Here is a 26,944-nt window from a genome sequence, read left to right on the forward strand (position 1 = left end):
AGTGAGGAGGTGGGAAAGACGGAAGGAAAGACAGAGACAGAAAAGAAGAGGAAAGGAAAGGAAAGGAAAGGAAAGGAAAGGAAAGGAAAGGAAAGGAAAGGAAAGGAAAGGAAAGGAAAGGAAAGGGGACAGGGAAAGGGAGAAGGAAAAGGAAAAGGAAAAGGAAAAGGAAAAGGAAAAGGAAAAGGAAAAGCAAAGCAGAGGGAAAAGGGACAAAAAAGAGAGGGGCTCTGGGAAGGGAAGGAGAGAAAGAGAGGGAGGGCAAGAAGTTGAGAGGAGGCTGGGTAGAGGGGGTAGAGGTGGACAGTTGAGGAGAATGACAGGGTTCAAAGGAAGAGAAAATGGGGGGGGGGACACCTGGGTGGCTCAGAAGTTAAGCACCCATCTCCGGCCCAGGGCATGATCCTGGAGTCCTGGGATCGAGTCCCATGTTGGGCTCTCTGCATGGAGCCTGCTTCTCCCTCTGCCTGTGTCTCTGCCTCTCTGTGTCTCTCATGAATAAACAAAATCTTTTAAAAAAGAGAAAATTGGGGAAAGGGTGGGGGTGACGAGAAGATGTGGGGGAGGGAGACAGAGAGGGTGCTGGGGGAGGGTGTGAGGAAAGGGGGGGGAACAAAGAAAAAAGTGGGGGGAGAAAGTGGGAGAAGGGAGGGAAGAGGAATTACTTGGGAGGCAGCAAAGGAGAGAGCCAACAGGGACCAGTGAAGGGGAGGTGGTAGGAGGGTGGGAGAGAGAACTGGGGTGGGGGGAGTAAGGGATTGGAGGTAGAGTGAGGTGCCCAAGAAAGGGTGTGGAGGAGAAAGTGCAGAGGAGAGAAGGCTTGAGGCTGGAGAGAAGCAACAGGCCAGACACTAGGGGGACAGTCCCCTGCCCCCTCTCTTCTTCGTCTCTCCGACTGGGCAGTTAACTCATCACCAGGCAGTGTCTGTTTTTCACAATGCCTTGATCTCTTCCTCCATTTAAAAACCCACAGGTTCCCTAAAAGTGCCAGTAGTGTCACAACTGTACCCTACCCCACAGTGTGCTCTCATCAACCCATCCAAATGCCCCCAAAGCCACATCTACACGTTTTTACATGCTGCCCATGCAAAAGGAAAATGAAGGTGAGTTACACGATTGGGGTCTGAAAAGGATACAAATAACCCCATCACTCGCTCACTCTCACTCGGAAGCACAACTGTGCCTGGCGTGGCCAGGAGCCCTTCCTCAAGGGAGCCTTATGAAAGGGACTCCAAAGACGGATGGAACATCCTCAAAGGCTCCAGTACCACCTCACACCAATCACCCCTTTGTCAAGAGAAAGCCAAGAAAAATGGGCACAGGGCACTTTCAGGTATTCTGGATTATGGCATTCATGCATCCCCATTTATAGTGTCTGCCCCAAGAGTGGCCCCCAAGTCTCCCCATCTCATCAGCACTGCTCCCAGGGGCAGGGTTTCATTTGGATCATGGCTGCCCCAGTGCCTAGCACACACCTGGCACCAAGCAGACCCTCCTTCATTTACATTTGCACGGGACCTGAACTGGGCGCGTCATTCCCCTCACAGAAGTGGGCTCACAGCAGTCACCTGTGTATCTTCAGTGGGTGACACTGACTACAGTGGGCTCAGTCTTGCTAATAGGAATTTAGAACTGGGATGATGAATCAAGTCATTCTTAACAGTGGCTGGAACTGTGGCATGTGTCCCATGAATGAGTCGCACAGAAAGCAAAAGGGGGACAGGGGCAGGGAGGAGAGATAGTCAGATAGCACGTGGGGCAGCTGGCCCATCCCTGGTTCTGGGGCTCCCTGGGGCCCTTGGGTTGCATGAGAGGCCCCTGTGGTCCTGTAATAAGCCCTCCTTTTCAGATGAACAGGGTCTGCTTGGCTTCCTCACTTGAAGAAAGTCCTTACTGCACATGCTTGCACACTCGTGCATGCATGCATGCTTGCACACACACACACACAATATGAAGCAGGAGACAGCCCTAACCCAGTGAAGAAGCATGGTCTTGATCAGTTAAGATCCAGAGCTAAGTAGTAAACAGCAGCATCTCCTAGGGAACTCTCCCAAAATATGCCTGTGAGCCCATCAAAATCAGATGAAGAAGACCCAGGCATACAGCTCTGATGCACATCCCCAGGGGAGGAAGCCACCAGCTACACAAAAGTTCTCTGGTCCCTTCAGGAGCCGGGGTGTCAGAATAAGTGTTGGACTCTTGGTTTAGGCTCAGGTCATGATCTTGGGGCCCTGAGATTGAGCCCTACATCATCGGGTGCAGGGCTCAACATGGAGTCTGCTGGAGATTCTCTTCCTTTCCCTCTCCCTCCCTCTCTGCCCTTCCCCTTGCATACTCTCTCAATCAATCAATCAATCTTAAAGAAAAAATAAGTTCTATCAGCAATTAATCATAACATAAAATGGAGGGAGAAATAATGGAAATGCCTGTGTGCTGGTACAGGCATGAACCCTGCCTGGAAGAATTTGGGAGAAATAAAACACAGGCAGTGGGTGGGGGTGCTGGAGTAGGGGGAGGTGGAGGGACCACCAGAGAATCTGAGGACTGGGATTAGGAAGGACACCTGTCAAAAAAAAAATAAAAAAAAAATAAATAAAATAAAAAAAAAAAAAAAAAAGGAAGGACACCTGTCACTGTGAGCACTTAGCTCCTTCTGAATTTTGAAACACATGGATGTATAACCTCTTCCAGAAACTGACTTTAAAATATGTTTTTAAAATTTCCCCAGCAAGCAGCTGTAGGCTCGATGCCCAACAAAGGGATGAGCACTGAGAACTGCTTCCCTTTGCAAATTTTGCCCTCAGTTGTGAGCCCACTATTCCTATTCTCTGCCCAGACCCCCCAAAGCTAATTACTTTCTTTTCATTTCTTTCCTGACATTCAAAGGTAGCAATTAAGCTAAAACATCACCATCAATTTCCCAACACTTGCTCTGCCCAACCTGCTTAGGTGTCAACAAGGAGCTAATCGACAGACTGTATTTGGGTTGACACCTCTGTTGTCCACCTAATATTTTATTGAGAACAAGAGGGTAGTGAGAAATCGCTGGTTAAGTGATGAAAAACTATCCCATTTTGTTCATAATGAAGAGGGGTTTTGGTGTTTGGTTTTTGAATGATCAAAACAGGAGGAAGGCAATGCCCATTTAAGAAGCCATTCATGTCAAATGAATTTTACCCAGAAGCTAGCATGTAAAATATTCAGGCAGAAGGTAGCATCCAGAACAGTCTGGTGAAGAAAATGAATATCCATGAAGAAGCTGGCTAAGAGGAGAAGAGAGCAAAGCCAGGAAGGCCTTTTCCAGTTCTTATCCAAAACAACATTCAAGCACCTCCTTCCAGCTCTAGGCACAAAAATGAGAACTAGTTGGAATAATAAGGGAGGACACTAAGCTAATTAAAGACTTTTCACACAGGGAGTGGGTGTGTGATGAATAAAACTAGTGCAGTCCCAGAGGACCAGACCTAGAACAGGGCCCCAACCCTTCCAAGCCTAGAACAGTCCAGAAAAATCCAACAGAAACACAAGAGCTGGTGTTTACATACTGACTGATAAGTTGAAATGGTGAAAAGGAGATGGTGATTTAAACCATCTATACATGCTGCACTCAGGGGCTTAAGGACTTAAATTTGTTAGGCAAAGTGAATAATTAATGAGCAATTCAATATTTATAGTATTTAATCCAAGACACTGAGGAGGAAACAACAGTATGAATCGAATTGCACTTCATCTTGCCACTCTGTCCCCCACCTGGGGGCAGACCAGCGGGGGTTGAGGGGGGCACACAACTTCCGTGGCCACTGAAAGGAAATCAGCTTAAGGCCTTTACTGGGCTTTTCTTGCCCACTGAATACAGTTCAGTGAGGACAAACGTCACTGAGGATTTTTTTCTTATTAGTGTTTTGTCTTCCCGAAGCTAAGTATAAGCACAGTTTATCACCACAGTAAGGCCCACAAGCTGCATTTTGCTTCGTTGAAGCGTCCCCTAATGAAAACTGTAGACTTGCCTGTAAGATATTTACCCATAAAAGAACAATCAAGTTGAAAACCAAGTGCTCACAGTCACCCCGGATGCCCGTGTACCTTTGCCAACTAAAAGAATTCGGGCAAAGAAAGGTACAACTCTGTCAACCTTCTATGTGCAGATTCGAGGGATTGGTTTGGCGGTGCAGTGCTTTCTCCCGTGACTGAAATATCCTAATGAACCCCAGTAATTGCCAAGAGGTTATCCAAGCAACTAACACACGAATGCTTCAGGATGGAAAAGGAAATTCACAAGTCCCCCAAGGGGTGAGAGGGGTGTAACTTGGGGAGGTGGCTTGAGGGACAGAGCAAAGATGAAGTGCCTCCCAAAGGAAACACTGACCAAAATCATTCAAAATCAACAAAGCCATACTTTCTCTTTTCCTGTATTGCTTTGGAATCTTAACTGGGACCCTTGGGCTCCCACCCGGTGTTCTCCAAAGTGCTCGGGTGGCCAGGAGCCCCCGTGGGACATGGATTCTATGCTTCAAGTTCAACACTTGCCAGGGAAGGGTGATGAAACGTTTTCAAAACAGACACCGGGGCTAGTTGCACAACACTGTGAACGTACTTAATGCCATGAAACTGAGGACTTAAAAATGGTTGAAACGACAAATTTGGTTCAAGCTATTTCATCACGATTTTAAAAACTAATAATGTAATATGCCAAAAACCACTGAACTGCACACTTTAGATGAGTGAATTGTAAGATATGTGAATTATATCTCAATAAAGCTATTTTTTAAAAAATTTACCAGGGAGGGATCCCTGGATGGCTCAGTGGTTTAGCACCTGCCTTTGGCCCAGGGCATGATCTTTGAGTCCCAGGATCAAGTCCCACATCGGGCTCCCTGCATGGAGCCTACTTCTCTCTCTGCCTCTTTCTCTCTCTGTGTCTCTCATGAATAAATGAAATCTTAAAAAAAATTTACTAGGGAAACAGCCTGTAGAAAGAGCCTCCCTGGGGGAAGCAGGACCCTGACATTTACTGAGAGCCTACCTGTATGCGGGGCTGGTTCTTTCCCATTTCCAGGAAGCAGGGTCCTGCAGCCAGGGGACCTTGTCACTCTGGTTCTCAGAGTCGCAGTCTCATCATCTGACGGTGTGGGCTGCCATGACTGCCAAGGACCTTTCCAGCTCTTCAGTTCCAGGGACTGATGTGTGAGTGGCAGAAGGACCCACCATCTGCCACTCGGCACATAAGCACATCCCACTAGGAAGGCAACACATCAGGGAAGCCAAACACAGGAGAAAGAAGTTTAACAACTTTGCGACCCAGGGAGTGACAGAGGAGGAACATGAGCTGTGTTAAGACACTTTCTACTCAGAGGACAAAATGGTGAAAGAATGCCAAAGAGCCCAGCCCTGCTTTCTTTCCAGTGACCTCTTGATTTATTCATAAAACAAAGGCTGTGGCTACAGAGGAGACCTTGTGTCCAGAGCAGCTGATGATTAAGAAAGGAAATGGCACCTCAACCATCTGTGTAACACTCAGAGCAGGCTTCCCCCACTTTTGGGGCCGGATAACTGCTGGGGGGCTGTCGTGTATATCGTAGGATGTGTGGCAGCATCTCTGGCCCTCAGATGCCAGTAGACTGCCCTCCCCACACTAGCTGTGACAACCAAGTGTCTCCAGCCATTGCCAAATGTTCCCCTGCAGGGCAAAACTGCCCCTGGTTGAGAACTCCTGCCAGAGAGAATTTTCTTTCTTGTCTCTGCAGTGGTTTGTTGAAGCTGTGTGACATGCAGCATTATCCTTCTCATCCATTGTGGTGGAGGCCACCATGAACTGTCAGCAAACAGACTCTGGCAGCACGTCGGCCCTGGGGGATCTTACAGAAATGCACGCACACCCCTGGCAGCCAAGAGCTTCCCGAGAATTTCAAGCAGGAACCACACTTGGGTGAAAGGGTTACTCATTCATTCATTCAGTGACACACGGCACTTAGTGCATGCTGGGCAATGAGCCAGGGCAATGAAGTTGGGGACACCCTGTCGGAGATGAACAGACTTCATACAAGATGATGTGTTCTATAGCAATCTTTGGAGCAAGCCTCCAAAGATGAACAAGAGGCATAGTAGACTGTCTAACAGCCCCCTAAAGATGTCCACATCTGAAACCCCAGAACCTGTGAATATGTTCTTCCCATGGCAAACAGGACTTGTCAGATTGCTTAAGGGGCCTGAGATGGGGAGGATAGCCTGACTTATCCAGGCAGGTCCAACAGAGCATAACGGTCTTTAAAAAACGGGAGGCGGGAGGTTCAGAGTAAGAGAGGAGATGTGACGACAGAAACAGAGGTTAGAGTGATGTGGTCACAAGCCAAGGAGTGTGGGCGCCTCTTCCAGAAGCTGGAAAAGGCAAGGTAATAAATTCTTCTCTAGAGCTTCCAGAAGGAATGAAGTCCTGCCTACCCCTTAATATCAACCCAGTAAGACCCATTTTGGACCTCTGACCTCCAGAAGTGTAAGATTACAAATGTATGATGTTTTAAGCTACTGGATTTGTAGTATTTTGTTACCACGGCAAGAGGAACCTAAGACAGACTAGAAGGCAGAGAAGAGAGTGGAATCTCTTCCCCATGAAGGGAACTGCATGGGCAAGGCTGACACGCCTGAACAAGCATGGAACAAACCAAGGCAGGGGTGGCTGCCGAGCTTCTCAAAGGCTTTGCTAAGGTGTTCAGGATCTAAAGCATCTACAGAAGAGTGGTGACATGGGGTTACTTCCAGAAACACTTGGAGCTCGACTGTACACTGGAAAGAGCTGAGAGAAGGGAGAGGGGAAAGGAAGAAGAGGTGAAGCAAACAGTGGAATAGCTATGGAAGTGACAGGAAAGGTGTTGGTACCCTCCAGGAAATGGGGACTAGGGAGGAGAAGTACTGAGCACAGTGGATAGCAGGCTGTTTGTAGTGTCTAAGACACACCCAGGTGAAGTTGGCTAGAAGGTTAGGAATAATAATTAACTCAACCAATATCAATTTTGGGCTTCCCATGTGCCAGCACAGGGACACAATGACCAAACAGATGTAGTTCCTGCCCTCCTTAAGCGTGGCAGAGAGAAGCAGAAGAGTCAGTATCAGAGTAACGTGATATGAAAGAAACCTGGCCGGCCATTGCTGGCTTGGAAGATGCAAGTGGGCCATGAGCCAAGGAATGCAGAAGGCTCTGGAAACTGGAAAAAGCAAGGAAAGGGATTCTCCCCTAGAGCCTCCAGAAGGAATGCAGTCCTGCCCACATCTTGATCTTAACCCAGTGAGACCTGTATTGGACTTCTGATCTCCAGAACTTTAAAGATAATAAACTGATGACATTTGGGGGCACCAAGTGTTTGGTAATTTATGACAGCAGCAATCAGAAGCTAACACAGATACCAGGTACAGAAAAATCAAGAACAAATATCAAAAACTCTAATAATGCTAACAATGTATTTTATTTTTTATTTTTTTAAGATTTATTTATTTATTCATGAGAGACACGGTGGGGGGGCAGAGACACAGGCAGAGGGAGAAGCAGGCTTCCCGCGGGAGCCCCATGCAGGACTCGAACCCGGGATCATGCCCTAAGCCGAAGGCAGATGCTCAACTGCTGAACCACCCAGGCATCCCTAACAATGTATTTTAATGTCCCTTCTAAAGAAGAAAAGACTGGTGTGATGCTCTGGTAAACATCCGAGCGTCGCCGAGATGGGCCAGCTAGTGTCACTAATGCCCAGGTGCTGGGGTCTGGCATGGATGTGGTTCATGGAAGAATCAATAGTGTACTGTTCTAGTGACTCCACAGAGGTTTGTTCTGAACTAGGAACATATTTTTCTCCTTCTCTAATGCCATGTGTCACTTATAACAATATCTTATATTTGACCAGAGTGCCCATGTGCTCTTCAGTGACCCACATACTCTGAAGCTCAGCTTTCTCACCTGCGAGGCAAGGAGGTTCTATGCCCCGACCTTGACCATGCATGAGAACCACCGGGGGTCTCCTTAAAACACAAATTGCTGGGCAGCCCAGGTGGTTCAGCAGTTTAGCGCCTGCCTTCAGCCCAGGTCGTGATCCTGGAGTCCCGGGATCGAGTCCCACATCAGGCTCCCTTCATGGAGCCTGCTTCACCCTCTGCCTGTGTCTCTGCCTCTCTCTCTCTCTCTCTCTTATGAATAAATAAATAAAATCTTTAAAAAAAAACACAAATTGCTGGGCTCCACCCCCACCCCCCATGCCCCCTTCCTCCTTCAGTAGGTAGAAATGGTGGCCAGAAAATGTGCATCTCTAACAAGATCCCAGAGAGGCCGATCTTGCTGGCTGGGGGACCACACTCTGAGAATCACTGTATCAGACTCTCCTCTCATGATGAAGGGATTCAAGTATTTTCCGGCCCTCATCCTTCCATTAAGAGCGGCCTTGACTTTGGTTCTCAGCAGCTTGCTCTGTGTGGCTCTGTATCTCTTGCCCTGTATTTCAGGTATCCACTGCGCTTAATGTAGAACAGTCCGCAGACCAGAGCTGGCCCATGTTAAGGAAGCAGCCACAAAATACACCTACAGGGCCATGTCCTCCCCGATCACCTCCTCTTCCCTGCCCCCCTTTATCACTTAAGCTCAGAAAAGCAGCCCCGGCCATCCGGGAGCAGGCCGGGCAGTCTCCTCCACTGACCAGACAATTCCCAGGACACCAACATCAGACAAGGCCACTCTGTGACCGGGATGGGACAAGACCAAAACAAGACCACTCTGTAATCCCGTCTGAACACGGAGAACAAGCGAACCTTGTCCAAACCACAGAAGTCCCCACACATCCCCCGATCCTGGCTTATGAGCTTACGGCTTATGAGTGACTGCTGCTTCTTTACCATTCACAGCCTTTGTCCCGTCTTCCCTGCTGCCCGATAAGGTCTACCAAGGGCCCCAATCATGGAATTACCTCGCTTCCGGCCAGCCTCCAGTCCAGAGAACAGCTGGCCTCCTTAAAAGCTCCCCTAAAGCCCCTGCCACAGGCCCAGTCCTCCATGTGGAACAGGCCCACACAGCTCCCTGCGGTCCATCGCTGCCTCGAGAGAACTGCTTGTTCCACGCCAGGTGTGTTGGGGCCGGGGAGGGGGGCAGTGCCAACCCCTACCCAATTTTCAGATTTCAGCTCAAACACAACCTCCTCAAAGACATCGTTCCCACCCTCTGCAGCCTAAATCACACTGCCCCTCTCTAATCTTTCGTAAGACCAGCAGGGCTTCTAATTTCGTATTGTCATGGGTACTGCATCCAGGCCTACCTCTTCCACTAGCCAGAAAAGCCCAAGCTGGCAGGTCTGTGTGTGTTGCGTGCCTGTTCCTAGCACAATGCCTGGCACAAAGCAGATCAATAAACACTGCATGGATAGATGGGTGAATGGATGAATGCTGACCACTGTATGCAATCTACTTTAAAATAAATTCAAATAGAAGGGCTGATGAGAGATTGTTCGTATTGCCAAAGGAGCTGAAGGTCTGTGCAACCAGGAAGGTAGCAAGGTTTTGCCGGGACCATGAGGACTATAAGGGGGTAAAGTAAGGGTCATTAGCAATAAAGGTAGAGTCTTTTCTTCCATTTTTAACTTTAGAATGTTTGTGGAGACCAACACATTACATTCATTCTAGTTTTAGTTTAGCCATAAAGCAATCTCCCACCAAAACAATACATTGCTAAAAACAGTCCAAACTTTGTTGTTACTCTGGAATTTTCTAAACAAAAATCATTTGCTGGGCTTGCAAATCCTCCACTGTTCACAGATGTGAATCGTTAATATTTGTGCAATTGTAATTACAAGAGGCTTTCCCTAGATGTGGCACTGCAGGCATCTGCCTGCAAGCTCTGAGGGCATATTCTGAGTGGGCTTTTGTAAGAGGCCATTTTACAACTAACTGGCTTCATTTCAGAGTTAGGGATTTGATGCTCTTCGGTTATTTTTCAGATTAAAGACTATATAATACAATTTTACTGCATTAGCCATCAACAGAAAAATCATTACCAGGCCAAGTAAGAATGCAAGTGTATCAAAGTGATATACTGGTGAAATCTTTTGAAAACCAAGGAGACTTGGGGGATCGGAGAAGGGGGCCGTGCCTGTGTGTGGACATATACCTGCTTCAGAAATGGCACTACTGGGTAGCTCCATCAGAAGACATACAGAATCAACTGTTAAATACCTGTACTTCATCACAAATACACTGCTGAAGATGCTTTAGAAAATAACAGGTGTGGGGGCCACCTGGCTGGCTCAGTTGGTGGGGCATGCAACTCTTGATCACAGGGTTGTGAGTTCAAGCCCCACAGTGGGCATAAAGATTACCTAAAAATAAAATCTTAAAAAAAACAACCAACTCTTCAGGGTGCCTGGGTGGCTCAGTCAGTTCTGTGTCTGACTTGATTTCGGCTCAGATCATGATCTCAGGGTTGTGGGATCAAGCCCCACTTTGGGATCTGCACTGGGTGTGGAGCCTGCTTATGTTTCTCTCTCCCTGTCTCACCCCCACCCCCACTAAGAAAAAAAAAGAAAAAGAAAATAGCAGGCAATCTTTAGCCATAAACTACTATAGACATCTTAAGTTCCACTATATACATGTTAATGAATTAAATCACAGCATTCATTTTAATCTTATCACCTCTAAGTATTAACACCTGAAATAAATGAAAATCAGTTTCTGCACCCCCTCCATTTTGTAGTGGTCACAGTAAAAAAAGATTAAGCTTGAAAGGGCTATAAACTGCAGAAGCAGTCTGTAATTTTCTTAGGAGGCTCTGGATAATGAAAACAGTTCAGACTTGAATAATAAATAGGTCTGTTTCTTCTTAACCTGGACTCCTCTTCCCTGTGAGATACAGAAAGCACAGTCCAGCCACAGAAGACATTTGTATTTAACTTCTTTTTTTGTGCAACCCTCTCGGGACACACAAAAAAGGAAAGGTGATCAAAATATCCTATTTGGTTGCCTCAGGAAAAAGCAACCTGTTACTAAGGCGATCAGTAATGTTTAAAGTATATATTTCTGTTAGTAAATTAAATCATCTTACTAGGTGCCAAAGCAAAACAAGAGCGTTAAGCTAAGTGTTTTGTCTTCCATCAGGCAGGAGAGTGTCATACCCCCTCATTCATTCATTCAGTCAGTAAGTCAATAAATATTTATTGAGGGCCTGCTCCACACCAAAGCAAGCAGTGGTGAGCAAAACAGTGCCAACACAGTTCTGTCCTTACAGTCATCGAGCTGACAGGGGAGATAAATGTTAACACAAATAAATATGTAATACCGCTATTTTTAAAAAGGTGCAATAGGAGAAAGGGTAACAGAGAAACTAATTTAGACTGGAGGTTGTGCAGGGACCAGAGAAGGGCACTGAGAAAAAAAGTGACATTGAAGCCGAGAGGCCATCAAATTGCCACCACTTTAGAAAAGGAAAACCATTTTGGCAAATGACCGCAAATGGGATTTTAACTGCCTGTCAACAACTGATTGGGTTAAACCTTCCCCGTTCCAGCGCATCCATGTCATAGGGAGCATCCTATGACAGCTTGCTTGCCTATCAGTGCTGGACTCGCCTACTCAAATCCTATTACCTGAACACAGAAAGGTCTCGCTCTATTATGATTTATTATGATCTACAGCCTTCCTCTGCCTGGCCTAGAAACACCCAAAAATAATCTGCCAAAGGTATGAAAGACAGAGCCTGGCTGCCAGCAAGAACCTTAACTGGGTGGGCCACACGATTGCTAGCCCAGGCAATCACAAGTCCTTTGCCCAAGAAAGTGCCAGATCCTCTGGGCAAGGCGGCTCCAATACGCCAGAGTCTACACCAGGTGGGACCCGGGGGACCTAACGGTTAGTTGCCTACTTGGAACTGCTGTTCGATCAGTAAATCGAGGACTGGATCGCCAGCTCCAGTTCCGAGCCTTCAGACTTAGAGGATGTAGGAAGTGGCCTTTGAGCATCACGGAGCGGAGAGCTCGCCAGACTGGGAGAAGGCAGGCAGGCAGAGAGGGGGTCAGGGCCGGGGGGAGCGGGGCTCCCAGAGACGCGCCTGGCACTCAGGGCCGGAGGACGGCGCGCCAGGCCGGGTACTGGGGCGTTTCCCGCAGCACCACCCCCGCGTTGGCCCCCAGCCCCTGGCCGCCCCGAGACCCCGAGATTCTGGCTTCCCCCGCGGGGGGCCGGGGGGGGAGACACCGCGAACCCCGCGCTGGGCCGGAGCCCACCAGCTCCCAGGACCCACGTCCTCGGTGCAGAGGAGGGCGCGCTGGGGCGAGAAAATGGCCAAGACAAAACTCTCCCCGCCCACCCGAAGAGCCAACCACACCCCCTGCATCCCTCAGCCTCAGCCGCCCCGGGCCGGCCCGCGATCCTCCGCCCAGGCCCCCCGGGGGTTCCCGTCGGTGCCGCGCGGGCTCAGCAGGGACGCGAGTGGGAGGGAACGGGGGTGCACGAGGCAGGCAGGGTGCCCACCGCGGTGTCACCCGCCAGGGCCCTGCCCCCGGGGCGTCCTCCCGACTCCGCGGTCCCGGGACAGGCGCGCCGCCCGCAGGCTGAGATGGACACCCGGGCGCCGCGGCGCGGGCAGTCCCCTACTCACCCATTGGCGTCGAGCCGGGCCGGGCCGCCGAGGCAGCGTGAAAGTTGGCGGAGGCGGGCGCGGGGGTCGGACGCCGGGACCGGGGCGCGGGGATTGGGGCGCGAGGGTCGGGACGCGGCGGCGGCTGGGCCGGCTTTCTCCTCAGTAGCGACCGCCGCGGCGGCTCAGCGCCGCCCGCTGCTGCCTCTGCTGCTGCTGCCGCTGCTGCCCCGGGGCGATTCCTGCTGCTGCTGCTGGTGCTGCTGCTGCTGCTGCTGCATCGCGGCCCGCTGCGCCCGGCTGCGCCGGGTTTCCTGCTCCCCGCGAGTGGAAATTGCGAAAAAAAAAAAAAAGAAGAAGAAGAAGCGCCGCCCAGCCCAGCGCCCGGCAGCCGCCGCCGCGCAGCCCGCTCTCCCCCCTCCTCGCCGCCGCCGCCGCCGCGAAGCTCCTGCGGCTCAGCCTGCCGGGGACGCGCGGCCGCCGGGGCGGGGGCGGGGCCAACGAGGGGCGGGGCCTGTCCGGGGCGGGGCCTGTCCGGGGCGGGACCGGCGCCCGGGGCGTCCCTGTGGCCGCGGCGCTTGGGCGCCCCCCTTACCGCCCGCGGGAGAGGGACCCAGCTTCGCGAGGCCGCCCCACACCCGCGGCGGCTCGGCTTACGCCCCGGGAAATGCCGCGAGACTCCTCGAGACCGGAGGGGGGGTCGTGGGGGAGGGGGCGTCCGAGAGGGGGGCACGTGGGAAAGGAGGTGGAAGCGGCAGATCCAGAGGGTGCGACGAGAAGTGGAGGACGAGCCGGGGGAGGGGAGACCGTGGGTGGGTGAGGGAATGAACACCTGCTGAGGGTGATGATCCCCGGGATCGGGGATCAAGGCAACCCAAAATAAGCTGTCACGCCGCGGGCTGTTGGGAAGGCAGGAGAAGGGGTCCCTATGGAGGGAGAGAAATGCTACATCCATTCAGAGCAGCGTGGGAAAGGCGGGCCAAGGGCGACTTCGGCTTATAGCCGGCGGTGGAATGGAGATTTGGGCAGACAGAGAAGAACGTAGCAGGACTGGTGGGGCACATCGCCTCGCACCAGGGACCCCCGCAGGGACCCCTCACCCCGACCCCGTGCCTGGGCCAGGTGGGGCTGGGTTGCTCAGCTGTGTTCCCAGGCTCTGATGTTCCCAAGACTCTCCTGAGACAAGGGCAGACTTCCTTCCCCAGCAGGGTACTGACGGTGCCACACAGACGCCCGGACCTGGGCCGCCGACCTTTGAATGGGCACCGAAATGAAAACAGGGAATTCACAGGTAACTCACAAGCTCCTTTTTGGGTCCATTCACCACTACACCTTTCGCCATAAATACTCTGCTGGCCAGGACCACATTCATTTACCATCCGGTTATTTCCTTTTCCCTTTCCACCATCTGGTGGTAGGAAGAGATAGTGAAATAGATGGGAGATACTCAAAAAGAGAAAATAAAACAATTAAGAAATTAAATCACTGGCCCCTGAAAAACGGAGGAGGCTGAAGGTTAGTGGACCCAGAGGGGACAAATAAAGGCTGACCCCTTACCCAATATAGGGCTGTCTTCATACTTCACCCATGATGTTGGGGGCAACTCTGGTAAATTGGTTACATCCTGGGACTTCTGCAGAAAGATATTCCGATCATTGTTTCATTAGCTTAAAAACAAACAAACAAACCCTCTCACAGTCAGGGTCTTACCAGCAAGAGATGAGTAACGTCAACTTTCTAAATGCTTGTCCTGTGTGTCGGAGCAAGCTAAACAAGACACTAACCAAGGGGGAAAAGATGCATCCACGGAGCTGCTGAGAAGGTAGTAGTGACATCAGTGGCAGACTCCTAAGGAGGGGATTAAAGAACCCGAAATGAAGAATTTGCAATGCTGGAGGCACGGAGGAACACTCGTTGCACCTGCTCCGGGGTCGGTGGTGCCTCACCCATTACCTGCCTTGGCATATCAGGACCACGAGGCCTTGCGTAGGGTCTCAGAGCTGACAAACGCTGAAACTCACCGAGCCCGGCTAAGCCCACTGTTACTAGGGCTTTGTTTTTCTTGAACCCCACTCAGAAGAACTGCTCTGGGGTCTGATTCGAAAGGTGGTTCTTTTTGCTAAAGCCAGGGTCACTGGGCTACCCTATCCCTCTCTCAAGAAGACTCAGGGCTCTGAAAACAACTGGGCGTGGTACAACACGGAGATGTCTGAGCTGGATTTATGATGGGCCAGCATCTCGGTGCTGAGGATCCTCAGCTGGCTGCCCTGTGCGTTCAAGAGCAATGGGCCCAAAGTCTTTGATCAGCGTCAGTGATACCCACCATGGCTTACCTGGATGTTGCAGAGACCAATACTCCAAACCCAGCAAACTGGTGGCTGAACTCTAGAGACCTCAAAAAAAAAAAAATCAGCAGCTTGTCTCATGTCCTGCTTAATCTTATTCATCTCTCTATCCTGCATGAGGAAGACAGTGTTCTTGTTTATGTTTCCTCTCAGCTCTGCATGGGTGAAGGCAACCGACCTGAACTTTTGTGTTTTGTTTTTGCTTTGGTCTATTTCAAGTCATACCTTCATGAGTCAGAGAACTCTGTCCCTACTCTTTGATCTGGGTATGCTTCCTGTATGGATAAATATGTCATTTTTTTAAAAAGATTTATTTATTTGAGGGGGAGAAGGAGAGAAAAAAGTCTCCAGCAGACTTCCCACTGAGCACAGAGACCTAACAGGGCTCCAGCCCAAGACCCGGAGATCATGACCTGAGCCAAAATCAAGAGCCTGACACTCAACTGACAGGGCCACCTAGGCGCCCCAATAAACTTATCATTATATCACCAAAGGAAGACTGATGGCAAGACTTAACATTTTTGAAAATCCTGAGCTGTGCCCTAATTTTATTGCCTTAAGTAAACTAAGTGGTATGAATTCTACTCAAACACTATGAAGTTTCTTCATTTTAAATTTCTCTAAATTACAAAAGTGGATATTCTTTCCCACACACACACTTACTATTTGGTTCTCCTGAATTGTTCCTATTGTCCTTTTATCTTGCTTTGAGAAACTTTTGGTGACCAGTCCAGAGGAAGTTAATGTCAAAATTCAAATCCAGCTGCTGACAAGAATAGATGTGTAATTCCTCATCCTGCCTCCCTCTAAAAGGAGTGTTGTTTAACAGAATAGTTAGTGCAATATTTCAAATTACGTGAATCCATCTCATGAATATTGCTAAACAAGTACAGTTGCATTTAATATCACATCTTTGTCCCACGGAACTCCCATTTCGACCAGAATGGATGATGCGTTTTGGAAATGGAGAATAGCTGAGGTGTGACACTTAAAATGATATCACATGACTTAAGAGGCCCCTCTGTGTTACTCAGCTGTGGTAACATTTTGGATAAAAATGGAAAGCAGTCGAGCTTCTGCCTATGAAGCTCTTACAGCTTGTCATGCTCACTCTCTTCAAGTACTCGGACTTGACATCTGTAATTTACATGTAATGAATGATACTTTGCTTTGATAACCTTTAATATCATCTTTACATTAAAAGAAATTACATGCAGAGTGCTCTACAGAAGACAGTCATTATCTGGTGCTTCTGATGAGCTTTATGGAGAAATGGAAATCTCATGGTGCCAGAAAGTAAGGAGGTGCTCAATAAAAACGATGGTGCAAAGCAAAAAGGGCACAGAAGCCAACCTGAAAGAGCTCCCAAAGCCCAAAGCTGGAACAATTCAAGCAACAAGTAACGATTCCATTGGATTATAACCCAAAGATATCATAACAGCTCTATCTTTAAGTCTATAGGGGTATAAATAAACAGCCAAGTGAAGAAGTCAGGGAGACAGAACAAGTCTTCCCTACGGAGGAATTCCAATTTATAAATGTGGAAGAAATGAGGGAAAGGGGAAATTCCCTTCCGAACACCATGGTAATAATTGAGGCAGGCACAATCCACCTCAAATTTTCAAATTAGTAGGGATAAGTTAGGGAGAAACCCTGGCAGATAGAGGCCAAGCGAGCAGTCGAGGCTTTCCACTGACCTTCTGCAGGCAAGCTTTTCCCTTTTTCCTTTGTGTTGCACATGCTGGGTTCAAGGTAACTCATCTGGATCACATCAAAAGAATTAGAAATCACAGCTTGCTCTATTGCGGTTGATTTGGCTTGATAACCACTCTTGGAATGACCCACTCACTTCTCCTTTTATCTTTTTCAGTCAATGTTTTGCAACAAATCCAAGAGAACTGGTTTTACCAGCTCTATGGAGATGAAAACTAATCAAATCAAAGAAGCAGGTTGCTTATCAGACAGCTGAACTATGATTATTTTTACCAGGTTTGTAGAAAAGGCTTGCGTTGTGCAGAAAAACACAAAGGAAGTCACTAAAAGGTGAAATGTGCTCTCCCACAGGGCTCTAAAGCTGGAATAGGGTGTTCCCATTTAGAAATCCAAAGGCTGCCCAAGTACTCGACTTTCAGTTGATCAGTCACAGAAACTTATGTCTAAGAGACACAAAAAGAGCCCCGGTGGACAGACTAATTTGCCTCGAACATTTTCTCATCCTTTTTCACAGCACTGCTTTATCTAAGAGAATAGTAAACTAGGAGAACAGTCCTAGGAGATTAACGAGGAATATAGCTTGTACTGTTTTCTACCCATTTTTATCCGCAACCCCCCCCCAAATTACAAGGAGTCATGTGTAAAGAAGGATATTATTACAAAGAATGAACGAAGCGATATTCCAAAGAAGTTCCAAAAACACCAGATGTTAATTTAAGATCATAAATGTGAAATAGGCATTGTAATAATATGAACAACTTTAAATAGAATAATTGGCATTTAACATAGTAGAATAAACCATCCCAACAGGCCAGTGTTTAAAAATGGGAGTGGGGGATCCCTGGGTGGCTCAGCCTTGGCCCAGGGCGTGGTCCTGGGGTCCCGGGATCGAGTCCCACATCGGGCTCCCTGCAGGGAGCCTGCTTCTCCCTCTGCCTGTGTCTCTGCCTCTCTGTGTGTGTGTCTCTCATGAGCAAATAAAATATTTTTTAAAAATAAAAATTAATTAAAATAAAAATGGGGGCTGATTGATGATTGAGGGCTTTTGATCTTAACAGTAATGAAGATTTAAAAGTAGGAACTGCTAGGTGCCTCCGGGTGGTTCAGTTAGTTAAGCATCCGATTCTTTGTTTCAGCTCAGGTCATGATCTCAAGGCTGTAAGATCAAGCCCCACACTGGGGCTCCATGCTCAGCACAAAGTCTGTATGAGATTCTCTCCCTCTCTCTCTCTGCCTCCCCTTAAGCCCCTCCCTCCACTCACACATGCGTTCTCTCTCTCTCTCTCTCTCTCTCTCTCTCTCAATCAATAAAATCTTTAAGGGGCCTCTGGGTGGCTCAGTTGGTTAAGCATCTACCTTCTGCTAGGTCATGATCTCAGGGTCCTGGGATCCAGCCCCTCATCAGGCTCCTTGCTCAACTGGGAATCTCTTTTCTCCCTCTCCCTCTCTGATCTCTCTCTCTCTCAAATAAATAAATAAAAATCTTCTTAAAAATGAAATAAAAGTAGCAACTGCCTTACAAAAGTGATTTCTCTTTTCGCTGAGCTTTCAGGAGAAGCCCAGAGGCAACATCATGGACTTGGCTTCCATTGGAGCTGGGTCTCCAGGATGCACAGATGTTTGCCGGCATTCCAGACAGAAGGAGGAACACGTGAGAATGCTCAGACTCTGGGGAACAGATGATGTTGCAAGGGAGCTTGCGTGGAAGGAGTGGGAGTGCAGCCAAACATCCAATTTGAAGTGGTCTCTGTGCCAGGTCCTGAAGCAATGGGTGGGAGCACAGGTTTCTAAGTAGACTGATTGTAGGAAGGGAACTGGAGACCCCACAGAAGTGGGACCAGAGGATGGAGAGTGTGCAAGTGGGAGGCCAATGGGCAGGCCCAAGACATTAAAGGCAAGAAATGCAACGACACTGACACTGACAAAGAGGAGAGGTTAGCATTCTAGAGTCCTGTCTGAACTATATTTGTCAGATCTGGTGAGGCAGTGGCTTTAGGGAGAAGGTAGGGAGCGCAGATGGAGGATTTGAAGGAAATATTTTGTTAGCTTGTTTGGAAGCTGAGTAGTTCGAGACATCAACCAAGTGGAAAAGGAAGTCATTGTAGGCAGGAAGGAGATAATGAGTTCAAATTTGAATCTTATTAAGAGTGAATGCAAAAGGGAACAAAGTGTATCCATGCTTAGATATGGATGATCCCTGAAAACATGATGCCAAGTGAAAGAAGCCAGCTATGAAAGGACACATATCATATGATTCGATTTACCTGAAACCGCCAGAATGGGCAGGTCTGTAGAGACAGGCAGTAGAGGAGGGGGTGGAGGAGGGGGCTGGGGATTGGGGCGTGACTACTAATGGGCACAAGCTTGCTTTAGGGGTAACCGAAATGTTTACAAATGTATTGCAGCGATAGTTGCACAAATCTATGAATATACTTAAAAAACATTGTTTTCTATACTTTAAAATGGGTGGATTGTATGGCATGCGAATTATATCTCAACAAGGGCTGTTGTGTATTTTAAAAAGAGTGATAATGGGTAGAGTTTCAGTCTGGGAAGATGAAAAAGTTCTAGAGATGAATGGAATAATGTGAATATATTTAATGCCGCTGGACTATACACTTAAAAATGGGGGCGCCTCGGTGGCTCAGCGGTTGAGCACCGCCTTCAGCCCGGGGCCTGATCCCGGAGACCCAGGATCGAGTCCCACCTCAGGCTCCCTGCATGGAGCCTGCTTCTCCTTCTGCCTGTGTCTCTGCCTCTCTCTCTCTCTGTCATTCATGAATAGATAAATAAAATCTTTAAAAAAATTTTTTTAAATGATCACAGTGGTAAATTTTGTTATGTATATTTTACTACCACAAAAACAAAAACCCAGTGACCCCATGCGTGATCGGTGTAGTACGGGACCTAGTAAGGAAGTTTTCCCTGTGCTTTGCCTGCTCCCATAAAGCAGGATGGCAATAACTGCTCCCCCACCACCGTCAGTGTCACCCCTCGGGGTCCAGAGAAACCACGGCCAGTGGCGTGGGTCACAGGCAATGGGCCACAGCCACCACCACCCCCCCCCAGGAGGCGAAGCCCCACCAGGTCCTCACGCCCAGAGGCCACAGGACGTGGCCTGAACCAAGTGCTCAGTTAATAAGATAAGGCACAACGCTTCTCCAGCACAACTTCTTATTAAATCAAGTCAGTCAAATCGAGTTCCTCTCCCCGCAAATGATTTCAGGCCAGCCAGAGGCGAAAGTGGGAAGTGAGTGAAGTTCATCTCTGTTTGGCTTTGATTCCCCGTGGAAAGGGTCTTTCCTGGACCACAGCACTTCGCAAAGTGTGGTCCCCAGACTGGCCGTGGCCGCCACCCATGGGGACACTAGACCCCATCCCAGACCACCTGATCGGGGGCCTTGGGGGGTGGGCCCCAGTGATCCACCACGGAGCCAGCCCCCTAGGGAGCCCAGACCACCGGTGTGCCCGTCCGTCCATCTGTCCGTCTGTCCATCTGTCCGTCCGTCTGTCCGATGAACTGGTTGATGCTTCGTAATGAAAAGGGGCTACAGGGATCCCTGGGTGGTCAGCGGTTTAGCACCGCCTTCGGCCCAGGGCGTGATCCTGGAGTCTCAGGATCAAGTACCCCCCCCCCATCGGGCTCCCTGTGGGGAGCCTGCTTCTCCCTGTATCTCTGCCTGTGTGTGTGTGTGTGTGTGTGTGTGTGTGTGTGTGTGTGGTAAATAAATAACTAAAATCTTAGAAAAGAAAAGAAAAGAAAAGAAAAGAAAAGAAAAGGGGCTCAAGGGAGCCCCAGGGGACCACTCCTCAGAGCTGCTAAAACCGATTTGGTGTTTATCATTACAAAAGCAATACGTGCTCATTATTTCAATTTTTAGAAATTTTTTACTTATTAATTTGAAACCAAGGGAGAAGGAGAGCGGCAGGCAGAGGGAGAGGGAGAAGCAGGCTCCTGCTGAGCAGGGAACCCGAGTGGGGCTCGATCCCAGGACCCCCGGATCATAACCTCAGCTGAAGGCAGATGCTTAACTCACTGAGCCACCCAGGTGCCCCACAATTTTTTAAAATAAAGATGCACTGTAGAAGGTGAAAATCTTCCATAATCTAGCAGTTGTCAAATACTGCAGAGATAGTTGACGATCACAGCTAACTTCTGTTGGAATATTCGTTCAGACAGTTTATGCATGTGTGATGATACTAAGATACATGACAATTTCCACATATTATCATTGTGGGTTTTTTTTTTTTTGAGCTAGTAACTCCTTTTTTTTTAATGCTCTAATGATGGAAATTGAAAACCTTGGGGAGGCAGGACTTTCTTCTTGGAGAATTCCCAAATTGCCTTTTCTTTTTCTCATAAATTCAACTGTGAAATAGTAAACCTGTCTGGAAAAAAACTTTTTGAGAATGTATTTCATAACCTTCTGGGAAAAAATTAGAATTCCTGAAGAAAGTGCTTAAGGACTTGTCTGATATTCTTTAATGAGATTAAGCCCTTTTCGGGGAAACTAGCTACCTCCCCACCCACCCCCTCTCCCTGCTGACCTCAGGGCAGAGGTCTAGCGACATTCTTAAGCCTGACATCATTTTTCCCTGTGTCTAGTCTGACGATGATCATCTAACCAGTCACTTCCCAGAAAACGTCCTGGCCAAGAGGGAATCTTGAAACTCTGGCGTGTGCTTATAATTAAATTTTCTGAAAAGTTTTATATATACATCAGTCTCTCCTAACTGTAAACACCACAAAAGTAGCTTATCAGATAGGAACTAGACCTTTTCTCAGCTCCTGGATAAAGGAGTAAAAAGATTCAACCTGACATAAAAATCCAGTGGGTTATCTATCTTTTGGAAATGTCTCTGGGCAGTAAGCGTGATATTAAGATAATAATCCCTACCATTTATGGAGGAACAGGGGCCTGTGATATTCTCCTCTCTTCTTTTAAATTCTCACGACAACCACGTAAGATGTTACTATCCCCACTTTACAAGTGAGGAGACTCAAGTTCAAAGAGGCTAAATGTCATGCCCAAGTTCCTTAGCAGGAGAGAGAAAAGCAGGCCTGGCAATGTGAAGTCAGCTGTCTGATTCCATTAGAAACTATGGAGTCATCTGAACTGAACAAAGCAACCCAATTTGTTTCACATCACTGTTATTCAGAGGCTTTAATATAAAATTTAAATGGATCGGGGCTCAATCTTGTTTTGCTTGCAATAAAATGTATATACGTATAAACTCATGGCATAACACTGAGTGATAAGACACAGGGTATATATTTACCCAGACCCAATACTTACAATTGTCTTCTAACCTAGAAAATACATTTACAGGGCAGCCCAGGTGGCTCAGCAGTTTAGTGCCGCCTTCAGTCCAGGGTGTGATCCTGGAGACCTGGGATCAAGTCCCACATCGGGCTCCCTGCATGGAGTCTGCTTCTCCCTCTGCCTGTGTCTCTGCCTCTCTCTCTCTCTCTCTCTCTCTCTCTCTCTCTCTCTCTCTCAATGTCTCTCATGAATAAATAGATAAAAATCTAAAAAAAAAAAAAAGAAAATACATTTACAACTGTGGAAGTGAATACTCCAAAAGGTTAAAAGGTTATCTTGGTGTCACGTGGCTGTAGTTGATCCTTTTCCCTTCCTTCTTCTCAGCCAAGAGTGGAGGGAGTGTGGCCATTGGCCTGGGTCTGAACAATTTAGGCTTTACCAGGTTATTAGCAGGTGGCAGCCTTAGGAGGTTTCTGAACCTCTCTGTGCCTCAGGCTCCTCACCTGTAAAATGGGTTAGCATGAGGCCATAAGGGGCTAACACTTATAAAGTGCTTAGGATTGCGTCTGACAATGTTCCACACTTCCTCTAATGAGTGTAATTTTAGTAACGGAAAAAGTTGCTTTTAAGGGTTGTTAGGGGTGCCTGGGTGGCTCAGTAGGTTAAGCATCCAACTCTTGATTTCAACTCAGGTCACAATGTCAGGGTCGTGAGATTGAGCCCCGCATCAGGCCCCAAGCCCAGCATTTACTTAGGATTCTCTCTCCCAAGGGCAGCCCCAGTGGCACAGTGGTCTAGCGCTGCCTGCAGCCCAGGGCGTGTTCCTGGAGACCCTAGATTGAGTCCCACGTCAGGCTCTCTGCATGGAGCCTGCTTCTCCCTCTGCCTGTGTCTCTGCCTCTCTCTCTCTCTCTCTCTCTGCATCTCAATAAATAAATTTTAAAAAACTTAAAAAAGGATTCTCTCTCCCCCTCCCCCAACTTGTGCTCTCTGGATAAATAAATAATCTCTAAAAAATATTAAAAGCTGGGACACCTGGGTGGCTCAGCGGTCAAGCGTCTGCTTTTGGCTCAGGGCGTGATCCCAGTTCAGGGATCAAGTCCCACATCAGGCTCCCTGCAGGGAGCCTGCTTCTCTGCCTCTGCCTGTGTCTCTGCCTCTCTCTCTCTGTCTCTCATGAATAAATAAAATCTTTAAAAATAATAATAATAAAGGTTGTTATACTTTCATTATTTCACATTTTCCTTATTTGAACGTCTTAGAATAAATAATGACTATAATTGAACAAATGTTTTTAATTTAAAATTTAAAAATTATTACTTCAAGACTTAAAAGTGAGCATCTATTTTGACAATTTGTAGCAAAGTCTTAAGAAAAACACACTTCTGGTTAATCCTGGCACACTGGCTACTTGTGTTACCATCCTTCCCTCTCAGATCCCAGTAAAATGATGATAAAGGAATAAAGAGGGAATCCACCCATAAGGACAAGGAGAACCAGAACGGAAACATCACAAGACTAGGCATTTCAAGGTACTATTGGGACTCAAACAGCAGCCGGGAGGGGTAAGAGGCTTAGCAGGAAACCACCGCACAGGAGTCTGCAGCAGACCTCAGGCAGGAAACCCCTGGCCGAACAAAATCCAGGTGAGGCTTAGAGCTGCAATCAGGGGGACATGTCACTGTCTGTGTGCTGAGGGGCTGAATCCTTGGTCCCCTGCTTACCCTGCTGCACCAGACATTAAAGCTAGGAGGATCCAGTTCCCGGAACACTAATGACAAAGTAGGGCCATGCTCCCTACCTGCCCTCCCTGCCACTGACAGGAGACGGGAAATTCCTTCTTTTTTTTTTTTTAAGATTTTATTTATTTATTTATTTATTCATTCATTCATTCATTCATTCATTCGAGACACGGAGAGAGGCAGAGACACAGGCAGAGGGAGAAGCAGGCTTCAGGTAGGGAGCCCCATGTGGGACTTGATCCTGGGACCCTAGAATCACGCCCTGAGCCAAAACAAAGGCAGACACTCAACCGCTAAGCCACCCAGGCGTCCCTGGGAGACTCCTTCTGCAGAAAAACCAGGGGGGCCTAGAGGAAAGACCCCTTCATGCAGAAGTGGGAGAACCTGGAACCAAACACTGGTTTCCTATAGGTTGTAGAAACCAGACACCCCGGCCAATGAGATTTGCAGAGGCTCCCTATTAAGCTTTTGGGAACACTTTGCCACTGTAAACTGGGCTGAGTGGTGGCACCTTCTCAGAGATTCTTGAGAATTGCTGCAGCTTCTATGCCAGCTTTGGGAAGCTTTGGGCCGAGGCATTCCGTGTCAGCTCCTCTGACCTTTTGGGTGCTGTTCCTAACTTGTACCCTCACCACTGTCTCTAGCTCTTCCAACCCCCACATGAGCCCCTAAATCTACATTCAAATTTTTATACCTGAAACACTCAGAGGGGCTTCTATTTTCCAGACCAGACCCAGGTTGATACAGTCTATGCTGGATGTCTTCCTTTTCCATCCTTGGTCTTCATCCAGCCTGCTCTGGGTGCTGGAAGTATGGATGACTTCTTGTCAAGTTCTTTCATTGGACAGCAGAGATGGATGGTGGGAGAGAGAAGTCAGAGTACATATTCCCTTTGCTCTCTCTCTGCTGTGTCACCAACAGGCTATGGCATAAGGACACAGCTCCAGTCAGCTATCCCTTTCCATATGAAGACCCTCAATGAGTTGCAAATGACTCTTAAGCCTTAGGTAGTAAAAGCTCTCCATTATTGCTACCCATGGCATACTGACCTATTCTTTGCAGTTTCCCCTAATGCCTGCCCACATCTTCATAAACAATCCTTTATTAGGCCCTTCTCGATGGCCCAATTTAAGTGCAGCGTGTGTTTCCTCACACATCCAAGCTGACACACTGCTCTGTCACCCTTCATCAAAGCCACTGCCATTGGATGGCCAAAAGGCTTTTAAGAGCCTAAGTGTTCAGCATCAATAAAAGATCACCAGACATTTGGAAAATGTTTCTTTTTTTTTAAGATTTTATTTATTTATTTATTTACTTACTTATTTATTTATTTATTTATGAAAGACACACAGAGAGAGGCAGAGACACAGGCAGAGGGAGAAGCAGGCTCCCTGCGAGGAGCCCGATGCAGGACTCGATCCCAAGGCCCCGGGACCATGACCGGAGCTGAAGACAGATGCTCAACCACTGAGCCACCCAGGTGTCCCTGAAAAACATTTCTATTGTGAAGACAAGACACAAACAAGGGGACAAGGAAAGAAAAGTATATAAACTTTTTTTTTTTTATTCATCATGAAAGACAGAGAGAGACAGAGAGAGAGGCAGAGACACAGGCAGAGGGAGAAGCAGGCTCCATGCCAGCAGCCCGACACGGGACTCCATCCCGGGACTCCAGGGTCATGCCCTGGGCCAAAGGCAGGCGCTAAACCGCTGAGCCACCCAGGGATCCCCTGAAAGAAAAGTATATAGAGAACAAATGGTGACTCCAACATTGACAACCACACCAGTAAAAGACTCTCACAGCAATAAGAAACGTACTGCATCCATGAAATAAGGACAGGACATGAATAAAGAGAAAAAGAAAGGGAGAGAGAAAGGGAAAAGGAGGAAGAGGAAGCAACGTTGTTATAATCAAAAGATGAGAAAAGTTTTGGAAATTCAAAGTATGAGAACCGAAATTTTAAAGACTGAATAAAAGAGTCAAGGCAATCTCCCAGAAGGTATAATAAAAGTGAGCAGGCTCATCTCGGTGTCTCCCAGATGTTTACCAGATCATCACACAGGTCTTTTCTTCTTCAGAAGGGACATTAAAATACATTGTTAGGGACGTCTGGGTGGCTTAGCAGTTGAGCCTCTGCCTTTGGCTCAGGGTGTGATCCTGGGGTCCTCCCCCCACCATTGGGCTCCCTGCAGGGAGCCTGCTTCTCCCTCTGCCTGTGTCTCTGCCTCTCTGTCTCTCATGAATAAATAAAATCTTAAAAAAAAGAAAAAACAGAACAGAAAGGATTGGGAATATAGAAGATCATTCCAGAAGGTCCACTATTCAACTTATAGGCAGTCCAGAGAAAAAGAAAACAAAGAAATTGAAAGACTGGAATTATTGAATTAATAATACAAGAAAATGGCCCTAAATTGAAGGACAATGGTCTTCACATGGAAGGAGCTCACCAAAAAAAAAAAAAAAAAGGAAGGTGCTCACCAAGTGTCCAGGACAATGAATGAAAGACTCACATCAAAAAAAAAAAAAAAATGAAAGACTCACATCAAGGCATATTATCATGAACTCCAAAACACCAGTGATAAATCCCCAAAACTTCCAGAGAGAACAAGCAAGCTGTATAGCAATAGGATTAGGAATCAGAAGGGTATCAGGCTTCTCGGTAAGGTCTCTAGATGTTGGAGATAATGGAGCAATATCTTCAAAATTCTGGGAGTAAATGATCCTACACCTAGAAGTGTATACTCAACCAAACCTACAATCACATCGGAAAGTGGAAGAGTGACATTTTCAGACACGTAAGGACTCCAAATGCATACCTCTCACTACTGTCTTCAGAAACGTCAGGAGGATGTGCTTCAGAGAAAGAAAGGAGCATACTAAGAGTGAAGAAGACAAGAGACCCAGAAAACAAGGATGCCATACAAGAGAGTAGAGAGCAAAAACCATCCCTGGATGACTCCGTAGCTTGACCACAGGGCAATGAGTTCTGCTCAACCAGCATGGAGAGCTCTAGGAGGGAGCCCTGACCTAACCGAGCACGTGGAATGTGTTAGTGATGAACTCTGGCAGATTTGATGGAGGTTGTGGTGGGCACAGACAGTAATGGTCTCCCAAATATGCCCACGTCCTAATCCTCAGAACCTGTGAATATATTCAGTTATATGGAAAAGAGAAATTAAGTTTGCAGATGGAATTAAGTTTGCTGATCTGCCAACCTTGGGATGAGGAGATTATCCTGGATTGTCCAGAAGGGCATGAGAATAATATATGGGGAGACTTTGGGGTTG

General features: G+C 47.7%; 1 protein-coding gene across 12 annotated transcripts in view; it reads right to left on the reverse strand.

The window, feature by feature from the left end:
* The window catches only part of SH3KBP1 (SH3 domain containing kinase binding protein 1), a 334,655-nt gene extending 321,425 nt beyond the window's left edge, over positions 1–13,230 (reverse strand). For 6 of the 12 annotated variants that reach the window (XM_025997485.2, XM_025997483.2, XM_025997484.2 and 3 more), the window contains exon 1: positions 12,614–13,230. In XM_025997485.2, the coding sequence (XP_025853270.1) occupies positions 12,614–12,617 (4 nt within the window). In that variant the 5' untranslated portion in view covers positions 12,618–13,230. The remainder of the gene's footprint in view (positions 1–12,613) is intronic. The other 6 variants (XM_072744009.1, XM_072744006.1, XM_072744011.1 and 3 more) reach the window with 5 other exon arrangements.
* Between the last annotated feature and the right edge of the window lie 13,714 nt (positions 13,231–26,944).

The sequence above is a fragment of the Vulpes vulpes genome, chromosome X (genome assembly GCF_048418805.1).
Source record: "Vulpes vulpes isolate BD-2025 chromosome X, VulVul3, whole genome shotgun sequence".
Classification (NCBI taxonomy): domain Eukaryota; kingdom Metazoa; phylum Chordata; class Mammalia; order Carnivora; family Canidae; genus Vulpes; species Vulpes vulpes.